This window comes from Crinia signifera, chromosome 3 (genome assembly GCF_055691185.1).
Source record: "Crinia signifera chromosome 3, ASM5569118v1, whole genome shotgun sequence".
Classification (NCBI taxonomy): Eukaryota; Metazoa; Chordata; class Amphibia; order Anura; family Myobatrachidae; genus Crinia; species Crinia signifera.
Genome location: NC_139219.1, coordinates 334,764,438 through 334,786,128, shown reverse-complemented (window position 1 = coordinate 334,786,128; position 21,691 = coordinate 334,764,438). Strand labels below are relative to the sequence as shown.

The 21,691-nt window shown below is 54.7% G+C and overlaps 1 protein-coding gene across 2 annotated transcripts in view; it reads right to left on the bottom strand.

Moving 5' to 3' along the window:
- MAPRE3 (microtubule associated protein RP/EB family member 3) overlaps nucleotides 1–21,691 on the bottom strand; it is a 126,782-nt gene that overhangs the window by 72,539 nt on the left and 32,552 nt on the right. For both annotated transcript variants that reach the window (XM_083178933.1, XM_083178934.1), the window contains exon 2: nucleotides 15,360–15,413. In XM_083178933.1, the coding sequence (XP_083035059.1) occupies nucleotides 15,360–15,413 (54 nt within the window). The remainder of the gene's footprint in view (nucleotides 1–15,359; nucleotides 15,414–21,691) is intronic.

Sequence of the window (21,691 nt, the reverse complement as noted above, 5' to 3'; positions counted from 1 at the left end):
TGTCTAAGTGAAGGAGGCCGGCGGCCATGTTTCTGGAGCCCAGTCAGAGAGAGACTGTGTGTTCTACTTCCTGCCTGCCACTTCTACATCCCCGTGCTGCAGCCCACCTTGGTCCGGCGTCAAGATCAGGTTAACCAGAGCAGCCTGTGGCCAGGGTCCAGTTATTATTATTAGGGGGAGCAGCCTTTGGGGGGTCCCTTTATTATTATACAGGGGAAACAGCCTGTGGGCTCCCATTATTATTATTATACAGGGGGAGCAGCCTGTGGGGGTCCCTTTATTATTATATAGGGGGAGCAGCCGGTGGGGTCCTCATAATTATTATACAAGGGGAGCAGCCTGTGGTGTCCTATTATTATTATTATACAGGGGGAGCAGCCTGTGGGGTTCTCATAATTATTATACAGGGGAGCAGCCTTTGGGGGGTCATATTGTTATACAGGGGAGCAGCCTGTGGTGTCCTATTATTATTATACGGGGGAGCAGCCTGTGGGGGTCCTATTGTTATACAGGGGAGCAGCCTGTGGTGTCCTATTATTATTATACGGGGGAGCAGCCTGTGGGGGTCCTATTGTTATACAGGGGAGCAGCCTGTGGTGTCCTATTATTATTATTATTATTATACAGGGGGAGCAGCCTGTGGTGTCCTATTATTATTATACGGGGGAGCAGCCTGTGGGGGTCCTATTGTTATACAGGGGAGCAGCCTGTGGTGTCCTTTTATTATTATACAGGGAAGCAGCCTGTGGGGGTCCTATTGTTATACAGGGGAGCAGCCTGTGGTGTCCTATTATTATTATACGGGGGAGCAGCCTGGGGGGTCCTATTGTTATACAGGGGAGCAGCCTGTGGTGTCCTATTATTATTATACGGGGGAGCAGCCTGTGGGGGTCCTATTGTTATACAGGGGAGCAGCCTGTGGTGTCCTATTATTATTATTATTATACGGGGGAGCAGCCAGTGGGGGTCCTATTGTTATACAGGGGAGCAGCCTGTGGTGTCCTATTATTATTATACAGGGGAGCAGCCTGTAAGGGTCCAATTATTATTATTATTATACAGGGGAGCAGCCTGTGGGGGTACCATTATTATTATACAGGGGGAGCAGCCTGTGGGGGTCCAATTATTATTATTATACAGGGGAGCAGCCTGTAAGGGTCCAATTATTATTATTATACAGGGGAGCAGCCTGTGGGGGTCCAATTATTGCTAATATTAAACAGGGGAGCAGCCAGTGGTGTTCTGTTATTATTATACAGGGGAGCAGCCTGTGGTGTCCTGTTATTATTATAAGACAGGGGGAGTAGCCTGTGGTGTCTTGATATTATACAGGGGAGCAGCCTGTGGTGTCCGATTATTGTTTTTTTTTTTTTTTTTTTACTCAATTTACCTATGCACTGTTAGTTATGGGCCGGTGCTCTGGACTTGCCCCCAAGGCTAAAAGTTGCCAGCCAGCCCCTGCCTATTGGCCAGGTCCCGTGAGACCAGGAACTGCCATCTGTGGACCTGAAGGGCGTAGAGCCAGAGCGTAAGTGAAAACTGTGGCCGGAGACCCTGGCACACGTTGGGAATGGCGGCTATGGAGCTGAACGGGTTAACCCCTTCAGCCCCAGCACCATAATGGACAAAGGGCGCTTGCCACCAAATGTAAATGTATTTTGTGTGTTTTTCATGGGCGCCGCGGCAACGGTCTCCCTCCGATGGCCGCGGACAGCCCTATGTTACGGATGCCACCTGGGAGCTGGATGTAACTACCGGAGGCTGGAGATCAGGCGTGAGCCCGTAGCCGGGACTGCCGGTTAGGACGGCCACAGCGAACCCTATACTGACTCTATTGAGTCCCCCGGACAGATGACAAACCCCTGCAGGAACTAGGCTGTCACCGCCGCGTTCGAAGGAGCGAGTTAGGCCCGCTCCAACCCCGATGCAGCTAGGTCTATGTAGGGACAAAGGGTAAGCGATCATCAGGGGTAACTCAGGAGGATGGTGTTACTAACGGGCCTGACTGTAATGTACCCCTGTCTGCCGGCACCGGGCCAAAGACGGGAATGGGACCCAGTCGCAGGCACAAGAGACAAATGACGGGGAATCTCCACATAAACAGGAGACAAGGCTAAGAGGCGAATCCCCAAAACATAACCAGGACCGAACAGGGGAGGCCCTGCCTATTAACTGCATAGAAAGGGCAAGCAAAAGGAAATAAAGGTAAATAACTGGTAACTAGCAGAGGGAGGAAATGGGCTAGGCCCACGGCGGGGCGCAATACTGAACCCAAACAAACTAAACCACGGGCTAAACGGCCCACTAACAAAAAGAGCTTGGCAGCTCTCCAAAAGAACAAATGGAAAATAACCAGGCTCCACAGGAGCACTTACGTGACCCACGGAAAGGATGTAACAGGGGATCAGGGCCAGGCACGGAAGGAGCCACAAACGTAATGGGACCCAGAAAGAGATGAAGGAACTGGGAGCTGAGCTGCAGAGGATATATACTGGGATCCAAACAGGAGACTGGAGGCAAGGGACCAGGTAGCGTGGCTGAGAGCTGACAGAAGTTCCCTGCACAGGAAGCAGGAACTAAACAGGAAGCTATCACTGGCAGAGTATTGCAGGAGAGCCTGCCTTATAAAGGGCTCAGGTGATTAATTACACCTGAAGATCCAGGGAGCTCCCAGGCTTGTGCTTAACGAGCTAATTACAATACAGCCTTGTGAATAATTGCTCACTGAATATTGAGCTGATGTGGCACAGACCTGCCACTGGAGGCCACCAGTGAGTCAAATGCTGAACACAAAACCAAAGCAGACTGAATCATAAATCCAGATTCCCAACACCCTATGTGCTCACCCCTGGGACCTCCTGGGAGTGGGAGGCTGCAGGGAGCCGGGTCCCGGAAGTCGCTGCCTGGCATACCTATATGCCGCAGCTCTGCTCCATCTACAGGGAGCTGCAGCAGGACGGAGAGCCGGGGGTGGATGCGCACTGCCGCTGGGAGTCCGGACACTCCGGCTCCCGGCATGCGGCGCCAACAGGGTGCTGGGCACAGTGTAAAACAAATATATTGTAAATGTATTTAAAATGTGTTGTGTGGCTTTTGGAGCCTGTGCAATGCACAGACTCAGTGTGTACAGAGTAACATATGTGTGTTTCAAATGTATTTTAAAGTTAAAATGCACTTACTGTGGGCTGCTGTGTCCCAGGGAACCCAGAGTCCTGGGTGGGCTGCTGGGTTCCCGTAGTCTGTACCCCAAAAACGGAATGCTTTCCCAGATAGACTCCAAGCTGGGAGCTGCAGGGGTGGTAGCAGGGGACCTCAGCTTTCCATCAAGCTGAGTGGTTCCCTGGAGCTCCATGGGGTTCTCCATCAGCGGGCAGGAGACCCGGGCAGGGGATCAGGGCTGCCCATCTCTGGAGCTGACATCTGGGCTAACGGTGTTCAGCTGGTCCCCTGGCAGAATCCTGGAAGTATGTTTTGGAGGGAAACCTTCCCCCTGGCCAGATAGACCGGCACCTGGGTGGTACCTGGCCCCCCAGGTGGGCTGTGGCTCAGAGGAGTAACCACTCCCCTCCCCTGTACATAAGGACAATGCTGATTGTGCATGTGCCCAGCGCATGCACGTCTCATGCACTTAAGCTGATTGGTTGGAGACCACAGGGTGGGCTTACCCCCTGTGGTGATGTGTATTGGAGTAGCATAAAAGGAGGGCTCAGCCCTGTGTAAGGTTGTACTTCTGCCTGTATCTGAATGCTGTAACATCTGTATGCTGGGCCTCCTATGATGGGAGAAGAGATCTTTTAAGATCTATTGGCAAATAAAGACGACTACTTTCATCTTGCGACCAACAGAATTACTGCAATGGTACTCTTTACCTAGAACGGCGCCCGCGATTTGCATCGCGGGCGTTGGGGGTAAAAAATCGCGGGCATCGCGGTCATTGTATGCACATAAAAAACGGGTGCGACGCGATGCCCGCGATTTTCCCATAGGGATCAATGTTAAAAGTCAGATTGGACGCGATTTTAGTGTTAAATGCCTCAATGTCCGCGATTTTTACATAGGAAACAATGTTAAATGGGCCACAGAGCCCTAATAGTCCCCCTGAAGTCTTAAATGGCCCCCACAATTTTTAACGCCACCCCACGATCAACGTGAACCCGAAGCGTGGCGAGCGCAGCGAGCCCGCGAGGGGCGGCGGTACGCGTCCTCCGACCTTTTCATACCCCCACTATCCACGTTGGTGTGGAGTTGAGAATAGAATAGTGTGGCGAGCGCAGCGAGCCACCGAGCCCGAAGCGTGGCGAGCGCAGCAAGCCCCGCGAGGGGACGCGGATACCTGTGAAGCCCGCGAAGGGACGCGTTTACCTGTAAAGGTATCCGCGTCCCCTCGCCACGCTTCGGGCTCGGTGGCTCGCTGCGCTCGCCACACTATTCTATTCTCAACTCCACGCCGACGTGGATAGTGGGGGTATGAAAAGGTCGGAGGACGCGTACCGCCGCCGCTCGCCACGCTTCGGGTTCACGTTGATCGTGGGATGGCGTTAACAATTGTGGGGGCCATTTCAGACTTTAGGGTGACTATTTGGGCTCTGTGGCCCATTTAACATGGTTTCCTATGGAAAAATCGCGGGCATTGAGGCATTGAACACTAAAATCGCGTCCAATCCGACTTTTAACATTGATCCCTATGGGAAATCGCGGGCATCGCATCGCACCCGTTTTTTAGTGCACACGATGGTCGCGATGGGCGCCGTTCTAGGTAAAGAGTACCACTGCAATAATTCCGGTACTTATTTATTAGCAGGGCGCCCACTAAGCAGATGCTGCGTAAGAAAAATCGCATTGCATGCAATGCAATGCGTTTTTCCTATGTAATTTATTCACTGGTTTCTACCCTCGGGCGGTGCGATTGCATGCAATTTAATAGGGTGTGATGCCATTTTCTTTAATATACATTTCTATGAGATGCAATGAGATTTAGGCACCCCCCACTATCCACGCCACCTTGAAGCGTGGCGAGAGCAGTGAGCGCCGCGAGGGGCGGTGGAACGCGTCTTCCGAACTTTTCATACGCCACTATCCACACCGGCGTGGAGTTGATTTTATATAGTGTGGCGAGCGCAGCGAGCCCCACGAGGGGACGCGGAATACTTGTAACTTCGGGTTCGGTGGCTCGCTGCACTCGCCACACCGCTTCGGGGTGGCGTAGATAGTGGGGGGGGGGGGGGTGCCTAAATCTCATTGCATGTCATAGGAGTGTATAGTAAAGTAAATGGCATCGCACCCTATAAAATCACATGCGATCGCATGGAATTTTACGTCACCCGAGGGTAAAATGCAGTGAATAAATTACATAGGAAAATCTCATCGCATGCAAAAAAACGCATGTGATGCGATTTTCCTACGGTGTCGAACGTATGCAAATAGGGCGCCCTGGTAATACATAAGTACCATACAAATTCATATTGGCAGCCTGCACGGATCAGTCAGATCCGTGCAGGCTGCAGTGTAAAAAAAATACAAAAATTAGAAAAATAAAAAAATACTTTTCAAAAAACGTCGTGGTTTTAGAAAAACCGAGTAAGGGTTCCACTTATTTTTTAAAACCAGCACCATGCCCAAGGGCCACGCCCTGGCCTCACTGGTGTAACTCTGCCTCCAAGCTCTGATTATCTCTCTCCCCCTCCCCAGCACAGGAGCTGGCTGCTCCCATTATGAGCACAGTATATGGCTGGTAATGTTACCTATCCACGCCCTGACCTCGGTGGTGTAACTCTGCCTCCAAAATCTGATTATCTGGGAGTGTCAGGGAATACGCAGGCGTGGCCAGGTGTGTGGGGGAAGTCATGTGATGTCAGCTCCACCCCCGATCAGCCTGATTCTATCACAGCCGCTGAGTAAGTCCTGGGCTACGCACAGACTGCACACACTGGTGGAATCATTACATGGTGAGCGGCTGTTATCTGGGAGTGTCAGGGAATACGCAGGCGTGGCCAGGTGTGTGGGGGAAGTCATGTGACGCCAGCTCCGCCCCCGATCAGCCTGATTCTATCACAGCCGCTGAGTAAGTCCTGGGCTACGCACAGACTGCACACACTGGGGAATCATTACATGGGGAGCGGCTGTTATCTGGGAGTGTCAGGTAATATGCAGGTGTGGCCAGGTGTGTGAGGGGAAGTCATGTGATGTCAGCTCCGCCCCCGATCAGCCTGATTCTATCACAGCCGCTGAGTAAGTCCTGGGCTACGCACAGACTGCACACACTGGGGAATCATTACATGGGGAGCGGCTGTTATCTGGGAGTGTCAGGTAATATGCAGGTGTGGCCAGGTGTGTGAGGGGAAGTCATGTGATGTCAGCTCCGCCCCCGATCAGCCTGATTCTATCACAGCCGCTGAGTAAGTCCTGGGCTACGCACACACTGCACACACTGGGGAATCATTACATGGTGAGTGGCTGTTATCTGGGAGTGTCAGGTAATACGCAGGCGTGGCCAGGTGTGTGAGGGGAAGTCATGTGACATCAGCTCCGCCCCCGATCAGCCTGATTCTATCACAGCCGCTGAGTAAGTCCTGGGCTACACACAGACTGCACACACTGGGGAATCATTACATGGTGAGCGGCTGTTATCTGGGAGTGTCAGGTAATACGCAGGTGTGGCCAGGTGTATGAGGGGAAGTCATGTGATGTCAGCTCCACCCCTGATCAGCCTGATTCTATCACAGCCGCTGAGTAAGTCCTGGGCTACACACATACTGCACACACTGGGGAATCATAACATGGGGAGCGGCTGTTATCTGGGAGTGTCAGGGAATACGCAGGCGTGGCCAGGTGTGTGAGGGTAAGTCATGTGACGTCAGCTCCGCCCCGATCAGCCTGATTCTATCACAGCCACTGAGTAAGTCCTGGGCTACACACAGACTGCACACACTGGGGAATCATTACATGGTGAGCGGCTGTTATCTGGGAGTGTCAGGTAATACGCAGGCGTGGCCAGGTGTGTGAGGGGAAGTCATGTGACATCAGCTCCACCCCCGATCAGCCTGATTCTATCACAGCCACTGAGTAAGTCCTGGGCTACACACAGACTGCACACACTGGGGAATCATTACATGGCGAGCGGCTGTTATCTGGGAGTGTCAGGTAATACGCAGGCATGGCCAGGTGTATGAGGGGAAGTCATGTGACATCAGCTCCGCCCCCAATCAGCCTGATTCAATAACATAAGTAAGTCCTGGGCTACGCACAGACTGCACACACTGGGGAATCATTACATGGTGAGCGGCTGTTATCTGGGAGTGTCAGGTAATACGCAGGTGTGGCCAGGTGTGTGAGGGGAAGTCATGTGACGTCAGCTCCGCCCCCGATCAGCCTGTTTCTATCACAGCCGCTGGTTAAGTCCTGGGCTACGCACACACTACACACACTGGGGAATCATTACATGGTGAGCGGCTGCTATCTGGGAGTGTCAGGTAATACGCAGGTGTGGCCAGGTGTGTGAGGGGAAGTCATGTGACATCAGCTCCGCCACCGATCAGCCTGATTCTATCACAGCCGCTGAGTAAGTCCTGGGCTACGCACACACTGCACACACTGGGGAATCATTACATGGTAAGCGGCTGTTATCTGGGAGTGTCAGGGAATATGCAGGCGTGGCCAGGTGTGTGAGGGGAAGTCATGTGACATCAGCTCCTCCCCTGATCAGCCTGAGTCTATCGCAGCCGCTGAGTAAATCCTGGGCTACGCACACTGCACACACTGGGGAATCATTACATGATGAGCGGCTGTTATCTGGGAGTGTCAGGGAATATGCAGGCATGGCCAGGTGTGTGAGGGGAAGCCATGTGACGTCAGCTCCTCCCCTGATCAGCCTGAGTCTATCGCAGCCGCTGACCTGGGCTACACACAGACTGCACACACTGGGGAATCATTACATGGTGAGCAGCTGTTATCTGGGAGTGTCAGGTAATACACAGGCGTGGCCAGGTGTGTGAAGGGAAGTCATGTGCTGTCAGCTCCGCCCCCTATCAGCCTGATTCTATCACAGCCGCTGAGTAAGTCCTGGGCTACGCACAGACTGCACACACTGGGGAATCATTACATGGTGAGCGGCTGTTATCTGGGAGTGTCAGGTAATATGCAGGCGTGGCCAGGTGTGTGAGGGGAAGTCATGTGATGTCAGCTCCGCCCCCGATCAGCCTGATTCTATCACAGCCGCTGAGTAAGTCCTGGGCTACACACAGACTGCACACACTGGGGAATCATTACATGGGGAGCGGCTGTTATCTGGGAGTGTCAGGGAATACGCAGGCGTGGCCAGGTGTATGAGGAAAAGTCATGTGGCATCAGCTCCACCCCCGATCAGCCTGATTCTATCACAGCCGCTGAGTAAGTCCTGGGCTACGCACACACTGCACACACTGGGGAATCATTACATGGTGAGCGGCTGTTATCTGGGAGTGTCAGGTAATACGCAGGTGTGGCCAGGTGTGTGAGGGGAAGTCATGTGACGTCAGCTCCGCCCCCGATCAGCCTGATTCTATCACAGCCGCTGAGTAAGTCCTGGGCTACACACACACTGCACACACTGGGAATCATTACATGGGGAGCAGCTGTTATCTGGGAGTGTCAGGTTATACGCAGGCGTAGCCAGGTGTATGAGGGGTAGTCATGTGATGTCAGCTCCACCCCCGATCAGCCTGATTCTATCACAGCCGCTGAGTAAGTCCTGGGCTACGCACACACTGCACACACTGGGGAATCATTACATGAAGAGCAGCTGTTATCTGGGAGTGTCAGGTAATACACAGGCGTGGCCAGGTGTGTGAGGGGAAGTCATGTGCTGTCAGCTCCGCCCCCTATCAGCCTGATTCTATCACAGCCGCTGAGTAAGTCCTGGGCTACGCACAGACTGCACACACTGGGGAATCATTACATGGTGAGCGGCTGTTATCTGAGAGTGTCAGGTAATACGCAGGTGTGGCCAGGTGTGTGAGGGGAAGTCATGTGACGTCAGCTCCGCCCCCGATCAGCCTGATTCTATCACAGCCGCTGAGTAAGTCCTGGGCTACACACACACTGCACACACAGGGAATCATTACATGGTGAGCGGCTGTTATCTGGGAGTGTCAGGTAATACGCAGGCGTGACCAGGTGTATGAGGGGAAGTCATGTGACGGCAGCTCCGCCCCCGATCAGCCTGATTCTATCACAGCCGCTGAGTGAGTCCTGGGCTACGCACACACTGCACACACTGGGGAATCATTACATGGTGAGCGGCTGTTATCTGGGAGTGTCAGGTAATACGCAGGTGTGGCCAGGTGTGTGAGGGGAAGTCATGTGACGTCAGCTCCGCCCCCGATCAGCCTGATTCTATCACAGCCGCTGAGTAAGTCCTGGGCTACACACACACTGCACACACAGGGAATCATTACATGGGGAGCAGCTGTTATCTGGGAGTGTCAGGTTTTACGCAGGAGTGGCCAGGTGTATGAGGGGTAGTCATGTGATGTCAGCTCCACCCCCGATCAGCCTAATTCTATCACAGCCGCTGAGTAAGTCCTGGGCTACGCACACAATGCACACACTGGGGAATCATTACATGGTGAGCGGCTGTTATCTGGGAGTGTCAGGGAATATGCAGGCGTGGCCAGGTGTGTGAGGGGAAGTCATGTGACATCAGCTCCGCCCCCGATCAGCCTGATTCTATCACAGCCGCTGAGTAAGTCCTGGGCTACACACAGACTGCACACACTGGGGAATCATTACATGGTGAGCGGCTGTTATCTGGGAGTGTCAGGGAATACGCAGGCGTGGCCAGGTGTATGAGGAGAAGTCATGTGGCATCAGCTCCACCCCCGATCAGCCTGATTCTATCACAGCCGCTGAGTAAGTCCTGGGCTACGCACACACTGCACACACTGGGAATCATTACATGGGGAGCAGCTGTTATCTGGGAGTGTCAGGTTATACGCAGGCGTGGCCAGGTGTATGAGGGGTAGTCATGTGACGTCAGCTCCGCCCCCGATCAGCCTGATTCTATCACAGCTGCTGAGTAAGTCCTGGGCTACACACACACTGCACACACTGGGAATCATTACATGGGGAGCAGCTGTTATCTGGGAGTGTCAGGTTATACGCAGGCGTGGCCAGGTGTATGAGGGGTAGTCATGTGATGTCAGCTCCACCCCCGATCAGCCTGATTTTATCACAGCCGCTGAGTAAGTCCTGGGCTACGCACACACTGCACACACTGGGGAATCATTACATTGTGAGCAGCTGTTATCTGGGAGTGTCAGGTAGTACACAGGCGTGGCCAGGTGTGTGAGGGGAAGTCATGTGCTGTCAGCTCCGCCCCCTATCAGCCTGATTCTATCACAGCCGCTGAGTAAGTCCTGGGCTACGCACAGACTGCACACACTGGGAAATCATTACATGGTGAGCGTCTGTTATCTGGGAGTGTCAGGTAATATGCAGGCGTGGCCAGGTGTGTGAGGGGAAGTCATGTGACATCAGCTCCACCCCCGATCAGTCTGATTCTATCGCAGCTGCTAAGTCCTGGGCTGCGCACAGACTGCACACACTGGGGAATCATTACATGGTGAGCGGCTGTTATCTGGGAGTGTCAGGTAATACGCAGGTGTGGCCAGGTGTGTGAGGGGAAGTCATGTGACGTCAGCTCCGCCCCGATCAGTCTGATTCTATCGCAGCCGCTGAGTAAGTCCTGGGCTACACACACACTGCACACACTGGGGAATCATTACATGGTGAGCGGCTGTTATCTGGGAGTGTCAGGTAATATGCAGGCGTGGCCAGGTGTATGAGGGGAAGTCATGTGACATCAGCTCCACCCCCGATCAGTCTGATTCTATCGCAGCCGCTGAGTAAGTCCTGGGCTACACACACACTGCACACACTGGGGAATCATTACATGGTGAGCGGCTGTTATCTGGGAGTGTCAGGTAATACGCAGGCGTGGCCAGGTATATGAGGGGAAGTCATGTGATGTCAGCTCCGCCCCCTGATCAGCCTGATTCTATCACAGCCGCTGAGTAAGTCCTGGGCTACGCACAGACTGCGCACACTGGGGAATCATTACATGGTGAGCTGCTGTTATCTGGGAGTGTCAGGGAATACGCAGGTGTGGCCAGGTGTATGAGGGGAAGTCATGTGATGTCAGCTCCGCCCCCGATCAGCCTGATTCTATCACAGCCGCTGAGTAAGTCCTGGGCTACGCACAGACTGCACACACTGGGGAATCATTACATGGTGAGCGGCTGTTATCTGGGAGTGTCAGGGAATACGCAGGCGTGGCCAGGTGTATGAGGGGAAGTCATGTGATGTCAGCTCCGCCCCCGATCAGCCTGATTCTATCACAGCCGCTGAGTAAGTCCTGGGCTACGCACACACTGCACACACTGGGGAATCATTACATGGTGAGTGGCTGTTATCTGGGAGTGTCAGGTAATATGCAGGTGTGGCCAGGTGTGTGAGGGGAAGTCATGTGATGTCAGCTCCGCCCCCGATCAGCCTGATTCTATCACAGCCGCTGAGTAAGTCCTGGGCTACGCACACACTGCACACACTGGGGAATCATTACATGGTGAGCGGCTGTTATCTGGGAGTGTCAGGTAATACTTGCTCAGGGAAAAGGGGAAGGGGATGAGGCCAAGGGCACAGGACTAATTTGCTATGGGGTTAGAAGGTTTTCTCCAATCAACGTATAAATTATAGTATATAGTATTGTTGCGGAGGTGCTCCCAGGGAGTAAGGTAAGTACAATTGAAAAGGGTTGATACTCAAGAGAGAGCATCAAAAAAAGAAACTCCCGGGTGGGGCACAACCTTCTAAAGTCTGTGTAACTGTCTAAAATGTCAACTTTATTTGTTGCTAAAATTGATTAATTTTAGCAACAAATAAAGTTGACATTTTAGACTGTTACACAGATTTTAGAAGGTTGTGCCCCACCCGGGAGTTTCTTTTTTTGATGCTCTCTCTTGAGTATCAACCCTTTTCAAGTGTCAGGTAATACGCAGGTGTGGCCAGGTGTATGAGGGGAAGTCATGTGATGTCAGCTCCGCCCCCAATCAGCCTGATTCTATCACAGCCGCTGAGTAAGTCCTGGGCTACGCACACACTGCACACACTGGGGAATCATTACATGCTGAGCGGCTGTTATCTGGGAGTGTCAGGTAATACGCAGGCGTGGCCAGGTGTGTGAGGGGGAGTCATGTGATGTCAGCTCTGCCCCGATCAGCCTGATTCTATCACAGCCGCTGAGTAAGTCCTGGGCTACGCACACACTGCACACACTGGGGAATCATTACATGGTGAGCGGCTGTTATCTGGGAGTGTCAGGGAATACGCAGGTGTGGCCAGGTGTGTGAGGGTAAGTCATGTGACCTCAGCTCTGCCTCCGATCAGCCTGATTCTATCACAGCCGCTGAGTAAGTCCTGGGCTACGCACACACTGCACACACTGGGGAATCATTACATGGCGGGTGGAATTGCAGCTAATCGCAGGCTTGCACTCAGTGAGATATCACATTGGCAGGCGGCTTACACCTTATCAAAGGGCTCAACAATTTAGTGCGATCAGGTCTGAATCGGGCTCAGAGTAAAGTTTAACGGTACTTTGGCTGAATAAGGTAACTACCTAGAAACTTGCCAATACAAATGTTAATGCACAGAGATCCCTTTATATACAGTATACACACACACACGCACACACACACACACACACACACATATAAACGGTATATACACACACACACACACACATATATAAACGGTATACACACACACACACACACATATATACGGTATATACACACACACACACACACACATATATACGGTATACACACACACACACACACATATATACCACAAGTAAATAAGAGCCGTACATGCTCAGTAAAACAGGCCAGTTGTCTGAAGAGATAAGAAATAAAGTGAGGCGCTGCCCACAGACTCTAATAGAACAGCGCCACCCAGTGACCGTACCTGCATGAGATCTAGTATTCGGTATACAGCAGTCGGCATACATCTGTCTGTTCTGTCTCTGACAGTGTACATTACTATATGTGGCAGCTCAGTCATTATTAATCAGCAGCGAGACGCAAACATTATCCCCACCCTCACTCTCACTCTATACAGCAGCAAGGAACTGCCATTACCCTGACAGCTGCTGGATGTGTGTACAGGTAACACCACACCTTGTATAGACACACAGCGTATCCTATTATAATGTGACTGTCAGCAGGTACCGATGGGGTATAGTACAGTGATGACCAGTGGGAGGGGGGTATTACCTGCACGGTCACCAGGTAACAGTGGGGTACAGTACAGTAATGGCGGCAGTGACCAGTGGGAGAGGGGTATTACCTGCATGGTCACAGGTAACAGTGGGGTACAGTACAGTAATGGCGGCAGTGACCAGTGGGAGAGGGGTATTACCTGCACGGTCACCAGGTAACAGTGGGGTACAGTACAGTAATGGCGGCAGTGACCAGTGGGAGAGGGGTATTACCTGCATGGTCACCAGGTAACAGTGGGGTACAGTACAGTAATGGCGGCAGTGACCAGGGGGAGAGGGGAATTACCTGCACGGTCACCAGGTAACAGTGGGGTACAGTATAGTAATGGCGGCAGTGACCAGTGGGAGAGGGGTATTACCTGCATGGTTACCAGTTAACAGTGGGGTACAGTACAGTAATGGCGGCAGTGACCAGTGGGAGAGGGGTATTACCTGCACGGTCACCAGGTAACAGTGGGGTACAGTACAGTAATGGCGGCAGTGACCAGTGGGAGAGGGGTATTACCTGCACGGTCACCAGGTAACAGTGGGGTACAGTACAGTAATGGCGGCAGTGACCAGTGGGAGAGGGGTATTACCTGCACGGTCACCAGGTAACAGTGGGGTACAGTACAGTAATGGCGGCAGTGACCAGTGGGAGAGGGGTATTACCTGCACGGTCACCAGGTAACAGTGGGGTACAGTACAGTAATGGCGGCAGTGACCAGTGGGAGAGGGGTATTACCTGCATGGTCACAGGTAACAGTGGGGTACAGTACAGTAATGGCGGCAGTGACCAGTGGGAGAGGGGTATTACCTGCATGGTCACAGGTAACAGTGGGGTACAGTACAGTAATGGCGGCAGTGACCAGTGGGAGAGGGGTATTACCTGCATGGTTACCAGGTAACAGTGGGGTACAGTACAGTAATGGCGGCAGTGACCAGTGGGAGAGGGGTATTACCTGCACGGTCACCAGGTAACAGTGGGGTACAGTACAGTAATGGCGGCAGTGACCAGTGGGAGAGGGGTATTACCTGCATGGTCACAGGTAACAGTGGGGTACAGTACAGTAATGGCGGCAGTGACCAGTGGGAGAGGGGTATTACCTGCATGGTCACAGGTAACAGTGGGGTACAGTACAGTAATGGCGGCAGTGACCAGTGGGAGAGGGGTATTACCTGCATGGTTACCAGGTAACAGTGGGGTACAGTACATTAATGGCGGCAGTGACCAGTGGGGGAGGGGTATTACCTGCACGGTCACCAGGTAACAGTGGGGTACAGTATAGTAATGGCGGCAGTGACCAGTGGGAGGGGTATTACCTGCATGGTCACCAGGTAACAGTGGGGTACAGCACAGTAATGGTGACAGTGACCAGCGTGTGTGTGTGTGTGTGTGTGTGTGTGTGCGCGGGGGGGTGGGGGGTGTATTACCTGCATGGTCACCAGGTACCAATGGGTACAGTAAAGTAATGCCCACAGTGACCACAGTCGGAGGGAGGGTGTATTACCTGCATGGTCACCAGAAACCGGTGGGTACAGTACAGTAGCGGTGGCAGTGACCAGTGTGTGTGTGTGTGTGTGTGTGGGGGGGTGTATTACCTGCTTAGTCAGCAGGTACCGGTGGGTACAGTACAGTAATGACAGCAGTGATCAGTGGTGGGGAGTATCGCCTGCATGGTCACCAGGGGGGTATTACCTGCATGGTCACCAGGTACCAGTGGGTACAGTACAGTAATGGCGGCAGTGACCAGTGGGAAAGGGGGGTATTAGCTGCATGGTAACCAGGTACCGGTGGGTACAGAACAGTAATGACGGCAGTGACCAGTGTGGGGGGGGGGGGGGGGTATTACCTAAATGGTCACCAGGTACCGGTGGTTACAGAACAGTAATAACTGCAGTTACCAGGGGGGGGGGGGGATTACCTGTATGATCACTAGGTACCGGTGGGTCCAGTACAGTAATGATGGCAGTGACCAGTGGGGGGGGTATTACCTGCATGTTCAGCAGGTACCGATGGTGTAAAGTACAGTAATGACGGCGGTGCATATAATGCAGGTCTTACCTGTCTACATATAGAGGTCTGTAGTGTCCAGACAGCTCAGTGCAGCGGGATCTCCTGGAGAGAGAAGACAGTCGGAGGTTAGAGGTCATCACCGCACCATACACGGTACCTTTCCTGGTAATAAGCAGTTCCCCAGCTTCTTTTATTACATCACATTTGGAACTCTCCATATTCATCTCGCCTTATCGCCTCCGAAGGCTGGAGTTATTACCCACTTAGGGAACTATATTGCATCATGTGACTATTGCTTCCATCAGTTGTTTTGAATGGATATTTACATGTTACAGTATGTTTGTACTAGGTGATTCATTGCGCCCTACGGGTGCTCTTCACACCGTCGTAAGGAGCTGCGCCCCCTTAATTTGTGAACGTGGCGCGGGGGGTGTGTGTGTCTAGAAACGCGGGAGGGGGATGTGGGTGTCCGAGATTCGCGGGAGGGTGCGTGGGTCCGCAAATTGCGGGAGGGGGGCTGGGTGAATTGCGGGAGGGGGGGTCGCGGGGGGCCGCAAATCGCAGGAGGGGGGGGGGGCGCGGGGTGCCGTGAATCGCGGGAGGGGGGTCAGGGGGGGGTGCCGTGAATCGCGGGAGGGGGGTGTGGGTGTCCGAGATTCGCGGGAGGGTGCGTGGGTCCGCAAATTGCGGGAGGGGGGCTGGGTGAATCGCGGGAGGGGGGGGGTCCGCGAATCGTGGGAGGGGGTGTGTGTGCAGTGAATCGCGGGAGGGGGGGGCGCATATCGCGAGAGGGGGGGGCGCAGGGGGGGGGGGGGTTGTGTATCCCGCTGGGCGGGAACATTATATACACAGGGGATGAGTGACAGATCTGGCTAAATATATAAGAGATGCCTTGTCTACGTATACCGGTATTACACTGAGTTAAGATACTCCCCATATACCTTCTTCAAATACCCTTATTATTAAATAAACACTTTATTTGGTACTTGTTTCCTAGCACGGCCACAATCGGGAGTAATCGTGTACCTTAACTTAAGGTACACGATTACCCCCGATGGACCCGATTTCCTTTGAAATCAGGTCCATTTGGCCGGCTAGGATAAAATATCGGGGGCATCGCGTCGGTCGGGACCGTTAACAATGGTCCCGACGCGACCGACGCGATGCCCGCGATTTCCCCATAGGCTTCAATGTTAAAAAATATTTTAACATTGAAATCGTGTCGGGAAAGGTAAAATATCGGGGGCATCGCGTCGGTCGGGACCATTAACAATGGTCACGACGCGATGCCCCCGATTTTTCCATCGGGTTCAATGTTAAAATATTTTTTGACATTGAAATAGTGAAAAAATGTGAAAAATGTGAAATGGGCCAATATGACCCATTTCACATTATAGATGTCCCCGTCGTCACCCCACGATAGACGCCAACCCGAAGCGTGGCGAGCGCAGCGAGCCCGCGAGGGGCGGCGGTGCGCGTCCTCCGACCTTTTCATTCCCCTACTATCCACGTCGGCGTGGAGTGAGAATAGAATAGTGTGGCGAGCGCAGCGAGCCACCGAGCCCGAAGCGTGGCGAGCGCAGCGAGCCCCGCGAGGGGACGCGGATACCTTCACAGTTATCCGCGTCCCCTCGCGGGCTTCACAGGTGTCCGTGGCGACGCGGACACCTGTGAAGTCCGCGAAGGGACGCGTTTACCTGTGAAGGTATCCGCGTCCGCTCGCCACGCTTCGGGCTCGCCACACTATTCTATTCTCACTCCACGCCCTAGTGGATAGTAGGGGAATGAAAAGGTCGGAGGACGCGCACCGCCGCCCCTCGCGGGCTCGCCATGCTTCGGGTTGGCGTCTATCGTGGGGTGGGGTGTACGACGTTAAATTTGGGGGGGTTGGCAATATTTGACATTGAATTCAATGTAAAATCGGGTCCCAGGGACCCGATTTACATTTCATTAAAAAAAAAAAAATCGGGTCCAAAATCGGTCGGTCGCGTCGATCGCATCGCATGCGACCAAATCGCATGCGATGCGATCGACCCGATTTTTCCGACACGACCACCCCGATGTAAATCGGTGTGGCCGTGCTAGGAAACAAGTACCCTTTATTTTTATTTATACTATTGTTTCAGAATTATTTTTTTCTTGAGCATATATATTTCTACAGTTAATTTAGCGGTGCCGGCATGCGCAGATATACCCCTCTCTCTTTTTCGTAAACTGCACCTTCAAGGGTGTTATTTTGTAGTACACCCTAGGGCCCCTGCAGCACCCGGATTCACACCGCCAACTCAGCGCAGTCTTCTTTCCCCCCTTTTTAACAGCACCATGCCAGTGATGGGTAAGCAGCACAGCGCTGTATGATGGACCTAGAGAGATCCCTGTCTGACCACCCGGCCAACGGGTCCTCGTAATACCTTCTCCATCCCACACGGTTAAGCCATGGATAACAGACCCGCCATCACTGTGTAGGCCTACCTGTGGTCCCCGTCCTACAGTATCTCCCCCGTGGTCCCCGTCCCACAGTATATCCCCCGTGGTCCCCATCCTACAGTATCTCACATGCCGTCCCCGCCCTACAGTATCTCCCCCGTGGTCCCCGTCCTACAGTATCTCACCTGTGGTCCCCGTCCTACAGTATCTCACCTGTGGTCCCGTCCTACAGTATCTCCCCTGAGGTCCACACACCCTGTCTCCACTGAGGTCCGCACACCCTGTCTGCCCTGAGGTCCGCACACCCTGTCTCCCCTGAGGTCCGCACACCCTGTCTCCCCTGAGGTCCGCACACCCTGTCTCCCCTGAGGTCCGCACACCCTGTCTCCCCTGAGGTCCGCACACCCTGTCTCCCCTGAGGTCCGCACACCCTGTCTCCCCTGAGGTCCGCACACCCTGTCTCCCCTGAGGTCCGCACACCCTGTCTCCCCTGAGGTCCGCACACCCTGTCTCCCCTGAGGTCCGCACACCCTGTCTCCCCTGAGGTCCGCACACCCTGTCTCCCCTGAGGTCCGCACACCCTGTCTCCCCTGAGGTCCGCACACCCTGTCTCCCCTGAGGTCCGCACACCCTGTCTCCCCTGAGGTCCGCACCCTGTCTCCCCTGTGGTCCTCACCCTGTCTCCCCTGTGGTCCGCACCCTGTCTCCCTGAGGTCCGCACCCTGTCTCCCCTGAGGTCCGCACCCTGTCTCCCCTGTGGTCCGCACCCTGTCTCCCCTGTGGTCCGCACCCTGTCTCCCCTGTGGTCCGCACCCTGTCTCCCTGAGGTCCGCACCCTGTCTGCCCTGAGGTCCGCACCCTGTCTCCCCTGAGGTCCGCACACCCTGTCTCCCCTGTGGTCCGCACCCTGTCTCCCCTGAGGTCCGCACCCTGTCTCCCCTGTGGTCCGCACCCTGTCTCCCTGAGGTCCGCACCCTGTCTCCCTGAGGTCCGCACCGTCTCCCCTGAGGTCCGCACCCTGTCTCCCCTGTGGTCCGCACCCTGTCTCCCCTGAGGTCTGCACACCCTGTCTCCCCTGTGGTCCGCACCCTGTCTCCCCTGTGGTCCGCACCCTGTCTCCCCTGTGGTCCGCACCCTGTCTCCCCTGTGGTCCGCACCCTGTCTCCCCTGTGGTCCGCACCCTGTCTCCCCTGTGGTCCGCACCCTGTCTCCCCTGTGGTCCGCACCCTGTCTCCCCTGAGGTCCGCACCCGTCTCCCCTGTGGTCCGCACCCTGCCTCCCCTGTGGTCCGCACCCTGTCTCCATTTGATTATGAATTTAGTTAGACTTCCCCAGAATACATCTCCGTTCTGTCTCACATATAATCCTGCGCGTCAGGCTAAATAACATGTGTCACCTTCACTGTGCTGTGCCTAGCCCAGGCCTGAACCGCGTCAGCTCAGAGCGAGTGCAAACATCAGCCCCTCCACATAAGTGTGCGTAGTGTGATACAGTAGTCAGTGTGTGTTACATACAGTACACAGCCGCACACACCAGTACACTGCCAGGGACCCAGGCACATTCCTCTGGCTAATAAGTTATTACTGGGTGAATGTGTAACCGCCCTGACTGCGTAGGTCCCTCTGCCTGTGCCGCCGACTGTCCTCACACCCGGGGGCCGATGCTGGGGATGGTCCCGGTCACTGTCCTCACACCCGAGGGCCAATGCTGGGGGATGGTCCCGGTTATTGTCCTCACACACGGGGGCCGATGCTGGGGGATGGTCCCAGTCACTGTCCTCCCACCCGGGGGCTGATGCCGGGGGATGGTCCCGGTCACTGTCCTCACACCCGGGGGCCGATGCTGGGGATGGTCCGGGTCACTGTCCTCACACCCGGGCTGATGCTGGGGATGGTCCGGATAACTGTCCTCACACCCGGGGGCCGATGCTGGGGGATGGTCCCGATCACTGTCCTCACACCCGGGGGCCGATGCTGGGGATGGCCCCGGTCACTGTCCTCACACCCGGGGGCCGATGCTGGGGGATGGTCACGGTCCTCACACCCGGGGGCCGATGCTGGGGATGGTCCCGGTCACTGTCCTCACACCCGGGGGCCGATGCTGGGGGATAGTCCTGGTCACTGTCCTCACACCCGGGGGCCGATGCTGGGGGATGGTCCCGGTCACTATCCTCACACCTGGGGGCCGATGCTGGGGGATGGTCCCATTCACTGTCCTCACACCCGGGGGCCGATGCTGGGAATGGTCACGGATCACTGTCCTCACACCCGGGGGCCGATGCTGGGAATGGTCACGGTCACTGTCCTTACTCCTGGGGGCCGATGCTGGGGGATGGTTCCGGTCACTGTCCTCACACCCGGGGGCCGATGTCGGGGGATGGTCCCGGTCACTGTCCTCACACCCGGGGGCTGATGCTGGGGATGGTCCCAGTCACTGTCCTCACACCCAGGGGCCGATGCTGGGGGATCGTCCCATTCACTGTCCTCACACCCGGGGGCCGATGCTGGGGGATGGTCCCGGTTATTGTCCTCACACCCGGGGGCTGATGCCGGGGGATGGTCCCGGACACTGTCCTCACACCCGGGGGCCGATGCTGGGGGATGGTCCCGGTTATTGTCCTCACACCCAGAGGCCGATGCTGGGGGATGGTCCCGGTCACGGTCCTCAAACCCGCGGGCAGATGCTGGGGGATAGTCCCGGTCACGGTCCTCACAGCCGGGGGCCGATGCCAGGGGATGGTCCGATTCACTGTCCTCACACCCAGGAGCCGATGCTGGGGATGGTCCCAATCACTGTCCTCATACCGGGGGGCCGATGCCGGGGGATGGTCCCGGTCAGTGTCCTCACACCCGGGGGTTGATGCTGGGGGATGGTCCCGGTCACTGTCCTCACACCCAGGGGCCGATGCTGGGGGATGGTCCCGGTCACTGTCCTCACACCCGGGGGCCGATGCTGGGGGATGGTCCCGGTCACTGTCCTTACACCCGGGGGCCGGATATGCCTGTATTAGGGGAGGGTGTGTGACGTCAGCACCAGGCCATATATACCTGTATTAGGGGAGGGTGTGTGACGTCAGCACCAGGCCGGATATACCTGTATTAGGGGAGGGTGTGTGACGTCAGCACCAGGCCGTATATATACCTGTATTAGGGGAGGCTGTGTGACGTCAGGACCAGGCCGGATATACCTGTATCAGGGGAGGGTGTGTGATGTCAGCACCAGGCCGGATATGCCTGTATTAGGGGAGGGTGTGTGACATCAGCACCAGACCGGATATGCCTGTATTAGGGGAGGGTGTGTGACATCAGCACCAGGCCGGATATACCTGTATTAGGGGAGGGTGTGTGACGTCAGCACCAGGCCGGATATGCCTGTATTAGGGGAGGGTGTGTGAGGTCAGCACCAGGCCGGATATACCTGTATTAGGGGAGGGTGTGTGAGGTCAGCACCAGGCCGGATATACCTGTATTAGGGGAGGGTGTGTGACATCAGCACCAGGCCGGATATACCTGTATTAGGGGAGGGTGTGTGACATCAGCACCAGGCCGGATATACCTGTATTAGGGGAGGGTGTGTGACATCAGCACCAGGCCGGATATACCTGTATTAGGGGAGGGTGTGTGACGTCAGCACCAGGCCGGATATGCCTGTATTAGGGGAGGTTGTGACGTCAGCACCAGGCCGGATATGCTTTACCCATCGCACCGCCAGTAAGTCTCTGGCCACGCAGCGCCTGCAATGACTGGTGCGCAGTGTAATAATCATGTGAGCCTGTTACCGGGGGTTTTGGACGTATTCGCTCAGTCACATTAATTCACAAGGTGGGATTTCACCGTAACGGGGCGGCGGCTTAACTGATCGCTGACATACAAATTAGCGCGTGTGGTCAGGTCTGAATAGGGCCTTATGTACTAATCCTTGGAGAGTGATACAGTGGAGAGAGATAAAATACC